The 19,154-nt window shown below is 48.5% G+C and overlaps 1 protein-coding gene across 1 annotated transcript in view; it reads right to left on the bottom strand.

The window, feature by feature from the left end:
* LYPLA1 (lysophospholipase 1) overlaps positions 1-2,244 on the bottom strand; it is a 462,012-nt gene extending 459,768 nt beyond the window's left edge. The window contains exon 1 of the mRNA XM_078687306.1: positions 1,899-2,244. Coding sequence (XP_078543432.1) covers positions 1,899-1,967 — 69 coding nt within the window. The 5' untranslated portion in view covers positions 1,968-2,244. The remainder of the gene's footprint in view (positions 1-1,898) is intronic.
* Between the last annotated feature and the right edge of the window lie 16,910 nt (positions 2,245-19,154).

The following is a 19,154-nucleotide window of genomic DNA, read 5'->3' on the forward strand; positions in this document are numbered from 1 at the left end:
AGAGAGCAAGCCAGACTTTCAAGGCTGGTAAGTGCCAGCTAGGGTAGGGTTCAGTGATCTACGCGGGTCACCAAGTGAAAGGAGGCAAGGTGCAGCCCCTCTGGGCCAAGATTGAAACCACCCTTGCTTGGGAACACCGTCACCCCCCAAGACCCAGACATATATGATAAACTGCACACAAAGGCTCTGAAATGGCCGGAGGCCATCTTAATTGCTTTCATAGATTTGGTGGGGCTACCTTACTAAGACCATGAGTTTCCACTCCAGAGTCAGTCAGGGCGATTGTGTTACTTATGTTAAAATTAAGTGTGGTGTACCCAGGTGTGGAAATTGGTTTACAGAAGGGTAGCTTCATGACTGCTTGGGTCACAACTTAATAGATCTGCAGTTACTGTACCCTGTTTTAATGTTGAGATTAGTGGAGTTTGGGTTTCCTCGACGCGAAAAGGGTCAACACCACCTCAGAAAGAGGACTGGAAGCTGCATGGGCTACTTCAGGGGGTAATCACTTCTGTTGCTGTTCCAAGGTGGGAATATTTTAAATCATATGCTGTTATACTATCCTAAACCACTTAAAGAATACTATAACATTACGATATCTTGAAAAAAATCTGACAACGTGTCTTCCAACTCAACTGTGAACCTCTATTAAGTTCAAAAACTTTAGGGACAACTTCCGTATTGATTCCATTGTCTAGCATCCGCTCATGCAACAGCGTTTTACAATTCCAATTTCTAGTCTCTACTGTAATAAACAAAGGAAACAGTAACAATTAACTCCATTTCATTGACATTTAATCCTAAACCATGTCATCCACCAAATCTATAACTTATGTGTAATGGTTTTTGACTATTTAAATCCAAAATACATATGCAAACTATGTATAAAATTGCCAACAAAATTCATATTGATTTCAACATATTTAAAAAAAAAAACGTTGCTTCAAACGCTGTCCTTGACATACAGTTTTGGTCGTGGGTCCAGGCGTTCACAACTATTAGCATTTATCAGACCAACCCATTGTTTGCCCAAATTAACAAGTGCCACACTGAAATATTATGCCCTGAATGCGTTTGCCAGAACGAAACACGTTGGCTGTCTCTCTTTTTAAATGGAATTCAATAAAGAAGATTTATGAATTGAAACACTTTTGGCATGCGTATAATTGAATTTAATGGACTTTTGTTTAAGTGCCACCTGGTTCAAATCGACTGCTCTTTCTGCCTCGGCAGCAGCATGTTTTGCAGCTGGTACTGGTGAGGTTGGGCACAGTCTTGCAAATTGGGACGGATCTGGACGTGCGGCATTTTTTGTCTTAGCTGCTATGCTAAATTGTTTGTTACAATTAAAGGAGCGGCTTAAATCACTTTTGAGACTTTCTTTAAAAAAATGCCTACCAACTGAATGCAACCCTTTTAAGTGTAGGTCTAACTGTGCCTCTTGCTAGAGGGCAGGATCAAAAACAAGGGACCGTAAAAAAAGAAGGCTAAATGGACGTCGAAACGATGGTTAAGCCCGTTAATATGAAAATCAATGATTAATTACATGAAGTGGACCGTCCAGTGCCAGTGGGCCAGATGTAGTGCAAGTCGGTGCGGTGCATTAAGACACTTTAAAGTAAAATTCAAGTAAAAGTGAAATCTATGCTGGCCGGGTTTCTGTAATAAACATTATACGTACAATATAAACAGCAAAGGGAAGATTGTTGAGGTTGGTCACAGCCGCTGAGGTGGCTTACTCTCAGTCTCACAGAAGTGCTTCACAATAACAACCACATAATTACAAGGTCAGAACCGAGGGGAGCACACAAGTGACGTGATAATCGAACTACTGAAGTTGGAGTGCGAAGGGTTTAGGGTAGTCCAAGTACCCGGTGTCACTTGGGCAGGGTACTCACAGCGGCAGTGGCCTTCTTGGCTGCAGGCACGATGGCGGGGAGCGGAACGGACATGGTATTGCCACACATGCACCGGACGGGACGAGGAGTACACGGGTCGGGTTCTGGGCGTAGGTCCCGCTCCCGGCAGAGGAAGACTGGAGCAGTGACAGCGGCTCCTGCAGCTGCAGCGCCCGCTTCAGGGTCACACTGGCTGACAGCACGTCACGCCCACCGCGCGCAGTCTCGTGGCACGGCCAGTCCTTCGTCTATGTCCGTACCGCAGCCCTAAAAGAAATCGGTAACTCACAGAGCGACCCCCGCCCAGCGCTTGCAAGTAGCCCGCCCCGTGCCCCGACTTGCTCACGCGCTTGTTACCGATTGTGATTGGCTTCTGATCCTCTTCCTCGGTGGATTGGCCAGTGCTTGCTCCATCGTCACGGGCTTGTTTTATGATCTCTCGCTTGTGATTGGTTAACTCATGTCCCTACCGGTTCGTCCCCCAGTGGCTGTGTGGTGTTGTCAGTGACAGATTTCAGTTCCTCTTCACAGGGTTGACAGATGGAGGAGCAGCTCAAATCTAGGTTACCATGGAGTCTGCTGGCACACCACACGAGCGATCGAGCACAGAAGTCTACTTCCCATGCAGAAGAAGAAGAGAAACACTTGCTTAAAATGGGGCACGTGCAGGCGTCAGCTGGAGCTGGCTTCGGATATTTTACATTAGAATTTAGTGACCCAAGCATAGATGTCATTTGCATACGTGTCATCCTCTTGAATATAGAATAAGGGTGAAGTCAGCGTTTAAGAGGATAATCGCATTAGGTAAACGGGGAATTTATATTTTCCAAATCCGGGTGAGTTAATCAGTATACATGGTAAACTGGTTTATAAGCAGCGCACATGTCCTAAAAAAAGAAGTAGGGGGCACTAACATAGGCCGTTTGCAATTGACCTTATGGTGCGTGACATCACGTCGCGTGAGATGACCTTGCGTGACATCACGTCGCGTGAGATGACCTTGCGTGACATCACGGCTCATTCCATTATGCATGGCATCACAGGAATTGACATCACCGGAAGTGGCATCAAAGCCACGACTTTACAGGAACTGGCATCACAATAAGTGACATCAGATCTTAATCCCTCACATATGTTTAGCAGGTGTAACATGTGTACGTTGAGGACATTGCGAGGATAATAGCGCAGGTAGCTATGGAACATGATATGTGACTTCACCTTGTAACCCCCCAGTTTTATGTTGCACATCCTGTGCATTCATTTACAAAATTATATCATTTATTGTATATGTAATATGCACGTCTGATGCATAGCGCTCTGACACCCTGCTTTGGGATGAGGGCTATACAACAAAAAATAATGGTACTTAAATTATTTCAACACCTTCTCAGGGGAAGTATGCTCTATATAAATTCACTTTGTTTTGTGTAAATACTGGGAACGACCAACACACCTGACATTCTTACAGTGCATGCATATCTCCTAAACATGGACTGAAAAAAGAGAAAAGCTGCCTCTTTAAAGTATGTGTGAAGTGCTAACAAGGTTTGCACCTTTGTTTGCCCTACGCTTTATTTGCATCAGGTGTGAGGCTCCTCACTGCCCCCAGCCAATAGACTCAAACAAAAGCAGGCCTGATGACCCCTCAAATTCTGCCTTTATTATGGGCCCAGCAGGAGTCTAAAATAAGTAAGCCCCCTCCCCGTCTGCACCTTGTTGCAGATGGAAACCAGACAAAGTGCAGGCTCTGCTGAAAGTGTCCCAGTGTTTGGAAATTACAACGGGACGAGTTTAGCACATTATTCAGTGAGACCTAAATTCTTGGCAGGGTGGGCAGCGTTCACCCTGTGATAATAGTTTTCACCCGCATACCCCTGTCTCGTGCCTTGTTTGTAGGTAGAACATCTTGTCAACAACACCAATTCTTACAAAAACACGCTAATTTGCACGAGTCATGAAATGTTTCCTATTAGCATTTTTTACATTTTAAGGACGGAGGAAAAGTCAACAAATTTATAGGAAATGTTAAATATTCCACAGACTCGGGTTCCCAAGTTTGAAGAGGAAAAGTGTTAACATCATTGATGGCATTAAATCTGTAGTGCAGGGATTTGAGAAGATTGTTGGTAGTTCTGTTAGTGTTGAATTTTGATGCTGTGTGAGAGGACTAAAGCATGTGTTTCACACCTGGCGCAGCAACATGTGTGTGTAACCTACTTTTGTGGTTGTTAGCAGAGGAGTGTGAGGATAGGTTGCATTGCAAGCAACTTGATATGCAAACCAGTCAACGTTTGTGGCACAGATTTAGTAGCTAAATTCAGAGGAAGGCCGAAGGAAATTTAGTGAGGAGTTGACCCCCAATCTCACAGGAGTCACCACAAAAAAGTAACCATGGGGTCTGTTAGACCTGACACCCTTGGCGTGGTTTTTCCCCTATCTTTTTGCCTCTGCCTCCTGTATTTTTGATGCTGTGCTGGATTTCGTTTTTGCTGGTTTAGATGCTTTGGACACTCTGCCACTGCTGATCAGTGCCAGAGTGTAAGTGCTCCCTATGGGAATTGTGATATTGATTGGATATACCTGATTGGCATATTTGTATCACCAAGAAGTCCCTAGTAAAGTGCACTGGGTGTGCCAGGGCTGGTGATGACAGATGCTACTAGTGGGCCTGCAGCACTGATTGTGCCATCCACATGAGTAGCCCTAAAATGGTGTCTCAGGCCTGCCACCGCAGTGCCTGTGTGCAGTCTGTGAACTGCCATGTCCTCCTGGTCAGTGTCCCCACTGGCTAGGCCTAACCCTTCCCTTTTTATGCACATTGGTCGCCCCTATGGAAGGCTCAAGGTACCCCCTTGGCCAGGGTGCAGTGTATATCAAAGGTAGAGCATGTACTAGTGCAGGTAGCATGCTCTGGTAGTGAACAGCAGCCATTTTGTGTGATCACTGCTGCAAGGTTATCTTGCTCCATAGACTAACATGGGGATGGCTGGTCCCAATGGTTACCAGCCTATCTTCCCATAGGAACAAGATAGGACATACGTGAATGATATCCCTGAACTCAGAATTTAATAACACATCTTTTAGGAAAGGTTGTTTTTAAATTCTGTGTTTGAGAACAGCACTTTTAGAAAGTGGATGTTCTCTTGTCTGACCTTTCTGTGTGCCTTGGCCTGCTTGTGGATTGACTGTCTGGTTTGAGGGTGACAGGGACTGGGAAGCCCCCGAGAGGTTGTCTGAGTCAGCCCTAGGCTGAATGACTGCATTTGCAACTAGAGTGGTGGGAGGGGATAGCACCTGGGATTGAATAGGGCTTTGCCAGCCTGCCACAATGCTGGCTCCACCTCCTGCCGGGCGGCTGACGACCCTGCCCCTCACTCTGAAAAGAAGGAAGAAGCCAAGTAAACAAAGTGACCAAGCAACACCCAGAACTGGTTTAGACCGGGCTCAGGACCCACTTGCACAAAGACTTCAAAGACTTTTAGGGGTATAAGAGAAGGACCCCTGACAACAGATTTTCAGATTTCTACAATCAAGAGGAACCTCTGCCAGAAGAAGAACCGCTGAAGAAACTAAGGAAGACTGCCCTTGCTGTGTGCTCTGGGGCTGACCTGTTTTGCTGCTCAACTGAAGGAGAGGAGAAGGGGACTTTGCTGTGTGCTGTGACCCCCTGCCTGCTTGATCATCAGACTTTGCTGTGTGCTGTGTCTGCAAAGAATCTCCAAGGGCCTGAGAAGAGCTGGCCTCCTGTCTTGGAACCCAGGGTCAAAAGGTTCCCCAGAAACTACAAGACGCTGTGAAGATCGTGCTTTAATTGCTGCTGGGTGCGTGATTTGTAACTGCTAGCCGTGGAGGAGGATCGCTGTGCTCATCGGCACATTATTGCAGAGGATCGGAGGTTTGTTGTGCCTTGCTCCATGATTTATCCCCCAAAAAGAGTTGGTGGCTGCACGAGCACTCTGCCCGCCTCTGGCCACGTGAAAACCACCGTGCTGCTTTTCACCGCCGCTGCCCGGGGCCAGAAACATCCTGGGAATCTCGCCGTGCCTGGCCGGGGCCGCCGAAGGAGAAACCGAAGGAGCAGAGCCCTGATTGGCTCAGAGCGACGAGCCCCCTCAGCAAACGCCGCGCAGGGATTGGCTGGCAGCAAGAAGCTCTTCCGCGGCGCCGCACTGTCATTGGCGGGCTGCGGGAGGCTTGCCTGAAGGGTACAAGCTGATTGGCTGGCTGGAGGACAACACCGTGACGTCACGAGGGGCTCGCCGACGGAGCCACGTCCCGATTGGTCAGCGACACGAGAACATCGCCGCAAAGACGCCGAGGGAGCCGTAAGAACCTTCCCCGGCCGGCCGTCTTCACCGTGACACACCCAGGGAGCCGTGTGAGTATCCCCGGCCTGCCGTCCCCGCGCCTGTCAGGTATTCTAGCTCCCCGCCGCCCGTTGGATTGTCGAGGGCAGGCGGAGAGCTTGCGGGACCGGCGGGGCCACAGGGGGGTGATTTCCTGCTCAGAGAAGCTCCGGGTGTAATCCCTCTGGGAACGCTTCGTGACCAGCGTTAGGCACGGCCTTTGCTCCTAAGCAGCATCGATTACAGCTAACTGACTGCAAGTGTTTTTGCTAAACTGAAGACTGAGACTGGGATAAGTTCCCTAGATAGCTTCCTAAACCAAGTGCCAATATAACGAAGAGATAAGTGATTTGTGTGTAATTGCATTACCTTTGGTGAACTGCCTAAAACTAGATAAAGTTATATTTTTGTTATACTTACCTGTGTGGTGTCAGTTTGTGGTGCATTCTAGAATTATTGTGTGTGTTAAGTGCAACTACCTTACACATTGCCTTGGGGATAAGCCTGTCTGCTCGTACCAAGCTACCTAGGGGGTGAGCAGGGGTTATCTACAGTGTGTATTTCTCTACCCTGACTAGAAGTAGGGTTCCCTATTTGGTCAAAGGTACTTACCTCTGCCAACTGGAGACCCCCAGTTCTAACATTGTTGGACAGCCGTGAGGATTTGAACTGGTATTTGCACTTGACCTACAGTAATTTTGTGAACACCACTGGTCTAGTGTAGCGCAGACCACGTCGCAGCCACATACTGTGCCTATTTTTTTAATCCTATTTTTGGAAAGCCTAGGAAGCATCATGTTTCAGAAGGAAGTAGGTGAAGAGGTGGAAGTGGAATTTGAGTTTCAGGATTTGCTCACATACAAGGAGCTCTTGAAACAATTCTGCAAACAGCTTGGATGTCCCATGAGGGGCAGCGCAAACAAGGAAGAGCTACAGAAAGCTCTAAGGGCCTGGTGGGATGCCAAACGAGTTGCGCCAGAGGATGCTACTGGAGAGGGGGATGCCCAGGAGAATGGGTTTTTATCCCAGGATTTACCCGTGAATAGGCCAGCTTCTAGGGCTGGCAGCACCCATTCCAGTAGGGGCTTTTCTCCAGAGGAGATGGAGGAGAATCAGAGAAAAAGGGCCCATGAGTTAGAGTTTTTTAAACTCAAGGCTCAAGCAGAAGAAAGGAAGTTACGCCTTGACACTGAGAAAAGGGCGGAGGAGAGCGGGAACGCTCTCGCTTTGGAGGAAAAGAAACTCCAGTGGGCTCATGAGTTGAGTCTAAGGGAGCTGGATCTTAAATCTAAACAAGCAGAGTCCAGTTACAATGGTGGCAGCGCACAGCCAGTGCAGGCGGGTAAGGTGTACATACCCAAAGTTTTGGTGCAGAATTATCAGAGGGGTGAGGATATCTATGCATGGTTTAGATCTTATGAGCTTGCCTTGAAGATGAATGAAGTGCCTGAGAAGAGTTGGGGGGCAGGTTTGTGGAAGCATTTTGAGACCTCTGGGAGGTATGTCTTAGCACCCTTAGAAGCAGCAGGTACCTTAACCTACCCCGCTATGAAGGAGGCTTTATGCCTCAGGTATGGCCTTACTCCAGAACAGTACCACCAGAAGTTTAGGAACTTCAAGAAACTTGATTCTAGTACCTGGGTGGAGTGTGTGAGTTTGTACACGCATGCACTGGAAGGTTGGATAAAGGGCAGCAAGGTAACTGATTATGTGGGGTTGTGTCACTTGATTAGTTGGGAGCACTTGAGTAGTCTATGTGTTCCAGAGCTGCGCCAGCATCTTCTAGATAGCAAGCTAACTGATCCCAGTGAGCTTGCTAAGGAGGCGGACAGCTGGACTAGCACCAGGGTCCATAAGGGGGTGGTAAATACCCCAGGCAAGGGTGGACAGGGTCCCCAGCAGAAGGGTGGGGAGGACAAGGGTAACCGTAAGGAGTTTTCTAACGGGCCCCAAAATAGTTCCCAGGAGAAGGAGTCCCAACCCCCCAAGCCTAAGAAGTCCTGGCCCCCAAAGGGCATAAATGACAACAGAGCTCAGCCTACTTGCTACGCATGTAGAAAAGTGGGGCACATTGCCCCTAAGTGTCCCAACAAGCCCCCAGCACCCGCTGGTACTCCGGCCCCGGGGTTAGCCAGTGTAGTTTTGGGAGGTGATTTGATTTCCAGTGGGGAAGAGGGATTAGCAGTGATGACCCTTGTCTCTCTAGGAGACCAAGAGATGGTCCAGGAAACCTTGCTTCCCGCTAACACTAAGAAATACGGGCAGAAGGTGACCATCAATGGGAGGGAGATAGAGGCTCTGAGAGACACAGGGGTCAGCGTGACATCTGTGAGGTGTCAGTGGGTGTCTGAAGAGCAGATCATTCCCAATGTACTCCGCCCTGTAGTGGCAGCTGATAGTACAGTGCGCCTCTGCAAGTTGGCACGTGTTCCCTTTGAATGGGGGGGGAGTCTCTGGTCTTTTGGAAGTTGTTGTCAGTGATGCCTTGCCTGTAGACTGTCTATTAGGTAACGACCTGGAGAGTTCTCCATGGAAGGATGTAGAGCACCAAACTCATTTGGAGATGTTGGGCTTGCCTGCGTGGATCTGTGTGACCACACGTGCTATGGCAGCCAGTAAGGTTGAATCAGCAGAACTGGAGCCTGAAACAATGGCCCAGGGACCTGCCAGGAGAGGAAGAGGCAGAGGGTGTGGGAAACCAGACCTCGCCGTTCCCACGGTCCAGGAAGGAGCAGAACCTGAGGGGGATGCCCTGGAACCTACAGGGGAGCAGGTAGCCGAACTGGGGGAATTACCTGAGCTGACCCATTGGCAGCAAGAGGGTGGTCCCTCCAGGGAAGAGTTCTGCCAGGCCCAGAAGGAATGCCCGTCCCTCATTGGTGTGCGGCAGCAGGCTGCAGATCAGGCAGCAGGTCTAGGGTCCAAGGAGCATTTTGTTTACTGGGAAGATGACTTACTTTATAGTGAGCCTAAGTTCGCTGAGCCCGGTGCAGCCCGTGTACTGGTGGTACCCGAGCGCTTCAGGAACTTCCTAATGGGTCTGGCTCATGACGTGCCTCTCGCAGGACATCTGGGGCAAGACAAGACCTATTACAGGCTTGTCACCCACTTTTACTGGCCCCAGATGAAGAAGCACGTCGGTGCCTTTTATAGGTCTTGCCAAACATGTCAGGCCAGTGGCAAGAGCGGAGGGAAGTGCCTGGTACCCCTCCAACCCTTTCCCGTGGTGAGCACCCCTTTTGAGCGGATGGGCATCGACATTGTGGGGCCCCTGGACCCCAAGACGGCCTTAGGTAACATGTTTATCCTGGTCTTGGTGGACCATGCCACCCGGTACCCGGAAGCAGTCCCTCTCAGGACAATCACAGCCCCCGTGGTGGGCCGTGCAATGATGGGGATCTTTTCCCGAGTTGGGTTCCCCAGAGAGGTGGTCTCCGACCGGGGTACCAACTTCATCTCTAGGTACATGAAGTCTCTGTGGGAGGAGTGTGGGGTGACATACAAGTTCACCACTCCTTATCACCCTCAAGGAAATGGGTTGGTTGAAAGGTTCAACCGCACCCTAAAAGGTATGATTATGGGCCTAGAAGAACCCATGAGACGGAAGTGGGACTTCTTGTTACCATGCCTGTTGTTTGCCTACAGGGAGGTGCCTCAGAAATCCTTAGGGTTCAGTCCCTTTGAATTGCTGTATGGCCACCCTGTTAGAGGACCTCTCACACTGGTGAAGGAGGGGTGGGAGAAATTCTGCGGGAAAACCCCCCAGGATGTGTTCAGCTATGTGCTGGCCATCCGCAACCAGACCAAACGCTTCAGGAAGCTCGCTCAGGAGAACCTGGAAGCTAGCCAGGAGGAAATGAAAAGATGGTACGACCAGAATACCACTCTGGTTGAGTTCCAACCTGGTCAGAAAGTGTGGGTGATGGCGCCGGTGGAGCCGTGTACGCTCCGTGACAAATGGACCGGGCCATATGAGGTGGTGGAGCGCAAGAGCGAAGTAACCTAACTGGTTAACATGAAGACTCCCAGGCAGCCCCTGAGAGTGTTGCACGTGAACCGCCTCAAACCCCACTTTGAGAGATCTGAAGTGACTATACTCATGGCTACAGATGCTGGAGGGGAAGAGGATGGTGATCCTCTCCCTGACCTCCTGGAGGCCAAGGAGCAGGACGGGTCAGTGGATGGTGTGGTCCTCTCGCCCACCCTGACTCCAGAGCAGCAGAGGGACTGTCGCCAGGTTTTGGGTCAGTTTGCCTCCCTGTTCTCCCTGACCCCAGGTGTCACCAATTGGTGCGTCCACGATGTGGACACTGGAGATAGTCTGCCTGTGAAGCAAAAATTCTACAGGGTGGCTGACAAGGTCAGAGCCAGCATCAAGGAATAGGTTTCCAAGATGCTGGCACTAGGGGTAATTGAGCCCTCCAGCAGCCCCTGGGCTAGCCCAGTGGTCTTAGTGCCTAAGAAAGCTGCTACACCCGGTGGCCCTCCAGAACTCCGGTTTTGCATGGACTACCGTGGGCTCAATGCGGTCACCAAGACTGACACACACCCCATCCCCAGAGCTAATGAGCTCGTGGATCGGTTGGGAGCTGCCCAGTACCTCTGCACCTTTGATTTGACTTCAGGGTACTGGCAGATTGCCTTAACTGATGGGGCCAAGGAGAGGTCAGCATTTTCAACGTCAGAGGGGCACTTCCAGTTCCGAGTCATGCCCTTTGGGTGGAAAAATGCCCCTGCCACATTCCAGAGACTGGTAAACCAGGTACTGGCCGGGCTGGAGCAATTCAGCGCCGCATACCTGGATGACATTGCTGTGTTCAGCTCTACTTGGGAGGAGCACCTGCAACACCTCTGTGAAGTGTTGAAGACTCTGCAAAAGGCAGGCCTCACTATCAAGGCCAGCAAGTGCCAGATAGGGCAGGGATCAGTAGTGTACTTGGGACACCAGGTGGGGAGCGGCCAGGTGGCACCCCTACAGGCAAAGATTGATACAATTCTGGCTTGTGAACCCCCAAGACCCAGACAGAGGTGAGAGCCTTCTTAGGACTCACCGGGTATTACAGACGGTTTGTCAAGGGATATGGCATCATTGTGCCCCCTTGACAGAACTAACCTCTAGAAATCAGCCGATGAAAGTGAATTGGACCGAGGCCTGTCAAACTGCTTTTGATGCCCTGAAAACTGCCATGCGCACAGCACCGGTGCTCAAGGCACCTGACTTTTCCAGTGAGGTCATAGTGCAGACAGACGCTTCAGAGCAAGGCGTGGGAGCAGTACTCTCACAGATCAACGATGAGGGCGGAGACCAACCTGTAGCTTTCATTAGTAGGAGGCTACTCCCCAGGGAACAGAGGTGGAGTGCAATTGAAAGGGAAGCTTTTGCTGTGGTCTGGGCTCTGAAGAAGCTGAGGCCCTACCTGTTTGGAACTCACTTCCGTGTTCAGACCGACCACAGGCCCCTCAGATGGTTAATGCAGATGAGGGGTGAGAACCCAAAACTGTTGAGGTGGTCCATCTCCCTACAGGGAATGGACTTTACGGTGGAACATCGCCCTGGTACAGAACACGCCAACGCTGATGGTCTGTCCAGATTCTTCCGCCTTAGTGAAGAGAACTCCCAAGAGGGTGGGTAGTTCTCCCCACTTTCAGCTGGAGGGGACACATGTTAGACCTGACACCCTTGTCGTGGTTTTTCCCCTATCTTTTTGCCTCTGCCTCCTGTATTTTTGATGCTGTGCTGGATTTCATTTTTGCTGGTTTAGATGCTTTGGACACTCTGCCACTGCTGATCAGTGCCAGAGTGTAAGTGCTCCCTATGGAAATTGTGATATTGATTGGATATACCTGATTGGCATATTTGTATCACCAAGTCCCTAGTAAAGTGCACTGGGTGTGCCAGGGCTGGTGATGACAGATGCTACTAGTGGGCCTGCAGCGCTGATTGTGCCACCCACATGAGTAGCCCTAAAATGGTGTCTCAGGCCTGCCACCGCAGTACCTGTGTGCAGACTGTGAACTGCCATGTCCTCCTGGTCAGTGTTCCCACTGGCTAGGCCTAACCCTTCCTTTTTATGCACATTGGTTGCCCCTATGGAAGGCTCAAGGTACCCCCTTGGGCAGGGTGCAGTGTATATGAAAGGTAGAGCATGTACTAGTGCAGGTAACATGCTCTGGTAGTGAACAGCAGCCATTTTGTGTGATCACTGCTGCAAGGTTATCTTGCTCCATAGACTAACATGGGGGGGGGACTGGTCCCAATGGTTACCAGCCTATCTTCCCTTAGGAACAAGATAGGACATAAGTGAATGATATCCCCGAACTCAGAATTTAATAACACATCTTTTAGGAAAGGTTGTTTTTAAATTCTGTGTTTGAGAACAGCACTTTTAGAAAGTGGCTGTTCTCTTGTCTGACCTTTCTGTGTGCCTTGGCCTGCTTGTTGATTTAATGTCTGGTTTGAGGGTGACAGGGACTGGGAAGCCCCCAGGAGGTTGTCCGAGTCAGCCCTTGGCTGAATGACTGCATTTGCAACTAGAGTGGTGGGAGGGGATAGCACCCGGGATTGAATAGGGCTGTGCCTGCCTGCCACAATGCTGGCTCCACCTCCTGCCAGGCGGCTGACGACCCTGCCCCTCACTCTGAAAAGAAGGAAGAAGCCAAGTAAACAAAGTGACCAAGCAGCACCCAGAACTGGTTTAGACCGGGCTCAGGACCCACTTGCACAAAGACTTCAAAGACTTTTTGGGGTATAAGAGAAGGACCCCTGACAACAGATTTTCAGATTTCTACAATCAAGAGGAACCTCTGCCAGAAGAAGAACCGCTGAAGAAACTAAGGAAGACTGCCCTTGCTGTGTGCTCTGGGGCTGACCTGTTTTGCTGCTCAACTGAAGGAGAGGAGAAGGGGACTTTGCTGTGTGCTGTGACCCCCTGCCTGCTTGATCATCAGACTTTGCTGTGTGCTGTGTCTGCAAAGAATCTCCAAGGGCCTGAGAAGAGCTGGCCTCCTGTCTTGGAACCCAGGGTCAAAAGGTTCCCCAGAAACTACAAGACGCTGTGAAGATCGTGCTTTAATTGCTGCTGGGTGCGTGATTTGTAACTGCTGGCCGTGGAGGAGGATCGGTGTGCTCATCGGCACATTATTGCAGAGGATCGGAGGTTTGTTGTGCCTTCCTCCGTGATTTATCCCCCAAAAAGAGTTGGTGCCTGCACGAGCACTCTGCCCGCCTCTGGCCACGTGAAAACCACTGTGTAGCTTTTCACCGCCGCTTCCCGGGGCCAGAAACATCCTGAAAATCTCGCCGTGCCTGGCCGGGGCCGCCGAATGAGCAGAGCCCTGATTGGCTCAGAGCGACGAGCCCCCTCAGCAAACGCCGCGCAGGGATTGGCTGGCAGCAAGAAGCTCTTCCGCGGTGCCGCACTGTCATTGGCGGGCTGCGGGAGGCTTGCATGAAGGGTGCAAGCTGATTGGCTGGCTGGAGGACAACACCGTGACGTCACGAGGGGCTCGCCGACGGAGCCGCGTCCTGATTGGTCAGCGACACGAGAACATCGCTGCAAAGACGCCGAGAGAGCCGTAAGAACCTTCCCTGGCCGGCCGTCTTCACCGTGACACACCCAGGGAGCCGTGTGAGTATCCCCGGCCTGCCGTCCCCGCGCCTGTCAGGTATTCTAGCTCCCCGCCGCCCATTGGATTATCGAGGGCAGGCGGAGAGCTTGCGGGACCGGCGGGGCCACAGGGGTGTGATTTCCTGCTCAGAGAAGCTCCGGGTGTAATCCCGCTGGGAGCGCTTTGTGACCAGCGTTAGACACGGCCTTTAGGCCTTTGCTCCTAAGCAGCATCGATTACAGCTAACTGACTGCAAGTGTTTTTGCTAAACTGAAGACTGAGACTGGGATAAGTTCCCTAGATAACTTCCTAAACCAAGTGCCAATATAACGAAGAGATAAGTGATTTGTGTGTAATTGCATTACCTTTGGGGAACTGCCTAAAACTAGATAAAGTTATATTTTTGATATACTTACCTGTGTGGTGTCAGTTTGTGGTGCATTCTAGAATTATTGTGTGTGTTAAGTGCAACTACCTTACACATTGCCTTGGGGATAAGCCTGTCTGCTCGTGCCAAGCTACCTAGGGGGTGAGCAGGGGTTATCTACAGAGTGTATTTCTCTACCCTGACTAGAAGTAGGGCTCCCTATTTGGTCAAAGGTACTTACCTCTGCCAACTAGAGACCCCCAGTTATAACAGGGTCTTTAGTAAAACAAGATCTAGTAATAGTGGAAATTCCCATTTATTGATTGGTTTCCCTCATTCACTCAAGGGTGACATGCTTCATCATAGTGTAACCTCCTCGCACCATCACTGTGGGGCTACTCTGAGAAGCTATTAGCTTGAGGAACAGCATTATGAATTATAGTGTTGTGAGTCCTCATCCATTCTTTTCACATTAGAACATTCTTTCAAGCATTTACACAATTGGTATATTATAATTTGATATTATACGGACTCAGGCATACTGACCACACACATGATAACTAATGCCTATGATAAGCCATTAGTACATTTTTAGGCTGAGGGTTAGAAGAATAAATAGTGTTTTAAAGTCTTATTCCGCTCTCTTCTTTAACCCAGGAACAAGTATTGTGAGTCTGGAGGAGTCTGCACTCCCCTACTCAAGAGATTCAAATCAGAGCAATTGGGGTAATAAATGCCTAAATGAGTGTCTAGAAAATCTTGAGTCTTCCTTTTTTGTCTCCTTTGCACGTTTGTCTTTTGTCCTTCTACTTGATGTAGGACACAATGACTCCTTGAGCATCACATCAGGGTAAAGGTAGAGGCATGATGCCTAACATTAGCGAGTAAGCAATTGCCTATGTTAAAAATACATAAACTGTCATTTGAGGGTATTGAGATGAAGATGCCACACTTTCATATGAGTGGGTGTTGGAAAGTGGATTATTAGTAGGGGCAAATGTATATCTGCCACTGGCAATAAGGCCACTAACACAGTATAGGCTCAGAATAGGTCTTAGTAAACTATTTGTATGCTCAACCCTTGGTAGCTTGGCTGCAAGCAGGCAGGCTTAACATCAAAGACAGGTATGTAAAGCATTTAATAACACAATTTCAGTAAATAATTAAGACACAATACAAAACAAAAATTCAACACCAATTTATAGAATTAGGAAATATTTTTATCTTTAAAATGACACAAAAACGACACAAATCCAATGTAGGGAACCGGAGATATGAATTTTCAAAGATTTAGCAATTTCTAGCACATAGAAACCTATAGCACCTTATCGGGACACCTGGTCGAGATAGACCGGGTCAAAGTCATAGTTTCAGCCAACCGGGATGGAGCCCTGAGCGGCTACCCCTTGCGGTAGGTCTCGGTCACAGCTTTTACCTTCTGACTTAGAAACTTTTCTGGAGCTTTTCTTCTCGTGGCCTCTGGAAGTTGTCAGCCAGTACGGATTTGGTGAGGGTTAGCCGGATTGCCTTGTGACGAGCTGCCAGTCATACTTATAGAAGTCTGACCTCCGTAATGTTTCAGCAGAGAAACCAAGGATCCAGGCTGACACATGGTTAAAGGCAGGCCGCTTTGCTTTCGCTGGTACTCCCAGTCACCTTTTCTTCGTTTGGACGTAGAAACTTTTACAGAACTTTTTCTCGCGGGGTCCATCAATGCTGTTCACCAGGTCGGATTCGGTGAGGGTTCGCCGGCCTCGGATTTCAACTACTCTCCCGGTCAAACTCTGGAAGTTGGACCTATGGAGCTTTTCAGCGGGACAAACCTGGACGGCTTGGTTGGCCAGGTTGCGTCGGTCTCCTTATGTAGCTTTTTTCCAAAGTTGCTCTAAAGTTCTCCAAACTTCTGAAATTGCTTCCTGAAGTTCCCCAAAGGGTCCCAGAGTGTCTCCAACTCACTCAAAGGGTCTGGAAGTTCCAAGACGGTCCTTGAAAGTTGAGGACTTCAGTTCCCACAATCCACTTGGACAAAACACTAACAAATCTACTGGTAGTTCTCCAGGTTAAGGATCCTTGGTGGTAATGTTCCAGGCGAGCTCTGTTAACTTGTAGATTGCAGGGAGTCCACTCTTTAGTCCTTTTTACAGCAAGGTAATCCACAGGCTGTAGTTTCAGAAGGTGCAGTCTTCAGAGTGCAGGCCTGAGGAAATGCACATCCCACTTCCAGCATGACCCGTCTTGCTTTCTTAAATTTCAAGCAGCAGATCTGAGGGGCTCTGCCCATCTCAGATACTTTTTCCAATTTCTCTGGACCAAGCAGGAGGTCACTCTTGTCTAATGGGCTGTAGGGTACCACCCAAAGGTCTGACCAGTTCCTGCAGAGTGTGGCACTATTTGTCCCAGAGTGCACCAATTCTTCCAAATTCATAATGGGTGGTTTTCCAGTAGGGAAAGAAGAGCTGGCTAAACACACCCCTAAAATGGCTAATCTCTATAGTCTCTCCGCCTTGCATCTGCTCATTCCTTCCTTAATCCTAGCATCTGGCTGGGGGTCAAAATAGTGGAGTTATAAATGACACTGATGTCTTCCCCTTCCATTGAAGTCCATTGTTTATGACTGCTCCTCCTGCTCTGGCATTCCTGTGCAACAGGGCACTGCCCTCCCAGTAGAGCTGGTTAACACCAGGGGCTCTTTATCACCTCTTCAAAGAAGCCTGGCTAATCTAATTAACTCTGACCAATCAGGACAGACCACTGGAAGGCTTAATCTAGGCTTACAAACAAGACAGTCTTATAACTTCATGTATGTACCTTTGAGAAATTCAACAATATAATATTGTTGGATTTATGAATACCATTCTACGAAGTCTTTGAATGGTATTTGTAGTGTTTTCCTATCAAGAGTTATTAGTTATTAACTTCTTGATATGTTAACCTAAGTGACATGGGATTTACAATCGGAAAAATGACTTGGGCCATTTTTCTGACACCAGGGGTTTTACACACATATTTTATAAGTACTCTACATATATCTACAGAACCGCCACCTCAGCTACACCTAGGGAAGATTTTAGGGGTTCTGAATATGTAAAAATATTGCAGATCCTCCCATTACAGTGCTCCTACCACCAAAGTCGATTTTGGGCAGCACTTTATCACAATGTGGGGAGAGGCATGTAAAACTCATTTTATAAGGGTCCTCCTTATAAAGACCTGATCCCTCACCCCAGGGACTCATAGGGGAGTCCCTGGGGGTACCTAATATGCCCAACCATTGTAGGTCAACCATTTTTAAGTGCCCCGAACACTAAAGTCGGGTTTAGGTACAATTTACTTTTTAAAAGCAGTCCCGCAACACAGTGCTCCTTTTAAACTGACCTCAAGCTTCAGCAGTGCACACATGCAAGTGCAGAAAGGCTGCTGGCCTCTAAATTGCCATGCCCTATTATTTACTAGGGACTGATAGGTAGTTTAAACCCCCTGCCCTGTTATCTACTAGGGCCTTAAAGAGTAGGTCATGCCAATCGCAGAGGTACCCCAATCCATAGTGTGCCCTAGTGCATGTAGGTGTTTTCACTGTATTCTAAATGTGTCTCTTTGAAAATAGCACTGGCTCTGGGCCTGGTTAGGCAGAGATCAAGGTCAGTCAGAGTCAGTTACCACCGGTACCAGTCAGCAAAAAGTTGGGGGGTGCCCAGGGCACAGGATGAGTTTCCAACAGTGGGTATTTGTTATACAACGCAGAACAGTTATGTGTCCTATGTCACCCATAATCGTTATACCACTTAGAGGGTTCAGAGAAAATATATATACGTATGATCTAGTAATGTCATGTACTCTGAGCAGTGGATTGAATGAAGACACTATGAATATTGTCTTTCAGGTAAAAACACCAGTGAATCCTCAACTACGTGGACTGCCACAAAGACAACTGTTTTTTCTATTTTCTTATTTTATATTTTGTTTGATTTACAAGCAATTTACCATGCAGAAGCGTCAATAACAGCCCCTGAAGAAAGCCACTACACCTCTGTTGAGGGTATTAGACTGAAACATGTTGACCTACCATTGATATTACATCCTGAAGCAGGTTGAATTCCCTACTGTTATAGCTTGGTTTTTAATCCTGGCCCAGGGACGCACCAGCAAAGAATTTTGCAGACTCTTGGGAGCTTGTTTTAGGTATCACTTTTCATTTACTTTTGCTCTGCTTCCTCTACCACACTCTAGCTTGTCTGAGGTAATTAGTACACCTCCCTTAAAAACATCCCTGAATTCCTCCCTCTCATAGAGGGAGTTGTAGCCCGTACCGTGACTAGGTCTTCGCAGTGCGAAGAGGCTACCCTATGATGAATCATATCACCCTTGGGTGGATAACGGAAACCGTCATATAAAAGGGACTTTCCACCATTAAACTAGATCTTGTTTTACTATAGACCCAATGGTTCCTTCTTTGTGGTGATTACAGACTTAGTAGCTTCAGAATTTGAGAAAAGACATTTTTGTTTCACTTCTGAATTTCCGATGAATGTTGATGATCCTTATTTATCTTTGGGAGTGCGTTCTATAGCTTGCTTCCATTTACTGTGAAGGAACTTCTACCTATCCATTTTTTATGAGAGATAATGATGCATGCATGCCAATTGACCTAATTCAAGTGGGAGCCTTCTGATTTTTGAAGGCTAAAATGGCTTTATTTTAGTTGTCACCTACCTAAAATTGCCCTTGTGTCAACATAAGCCAATGGGGAAAATACATTCCCTCGACTTTGTTTTTCACAATCTCCCACTTGACAGTTGGAACATGCTGGCATGGATGAGGAGGTATATAGATCTGCAAATCCCACAGTGCCTCTGTGTCACACGATCTAAACTCCCTTCACATCGTCACCCAGTGAAGATCAGATATCACACAGTGGTTGGAAAAATGAGCTGGAAA

Source organism: Lissotriton helveticus, chromosome 4_1, assembly GCF_964261635.1.
Source record: "Lissotriton helveticus chromosome 4_1, aLisHel1.1, whole genome shotgun sequence".
Lineage (NCBI taxonomy): Eukaryota > Metazoa > Chordata > Amphibia > Caudata > Salamandridae > Lissotriton > Lissotriton helveticus.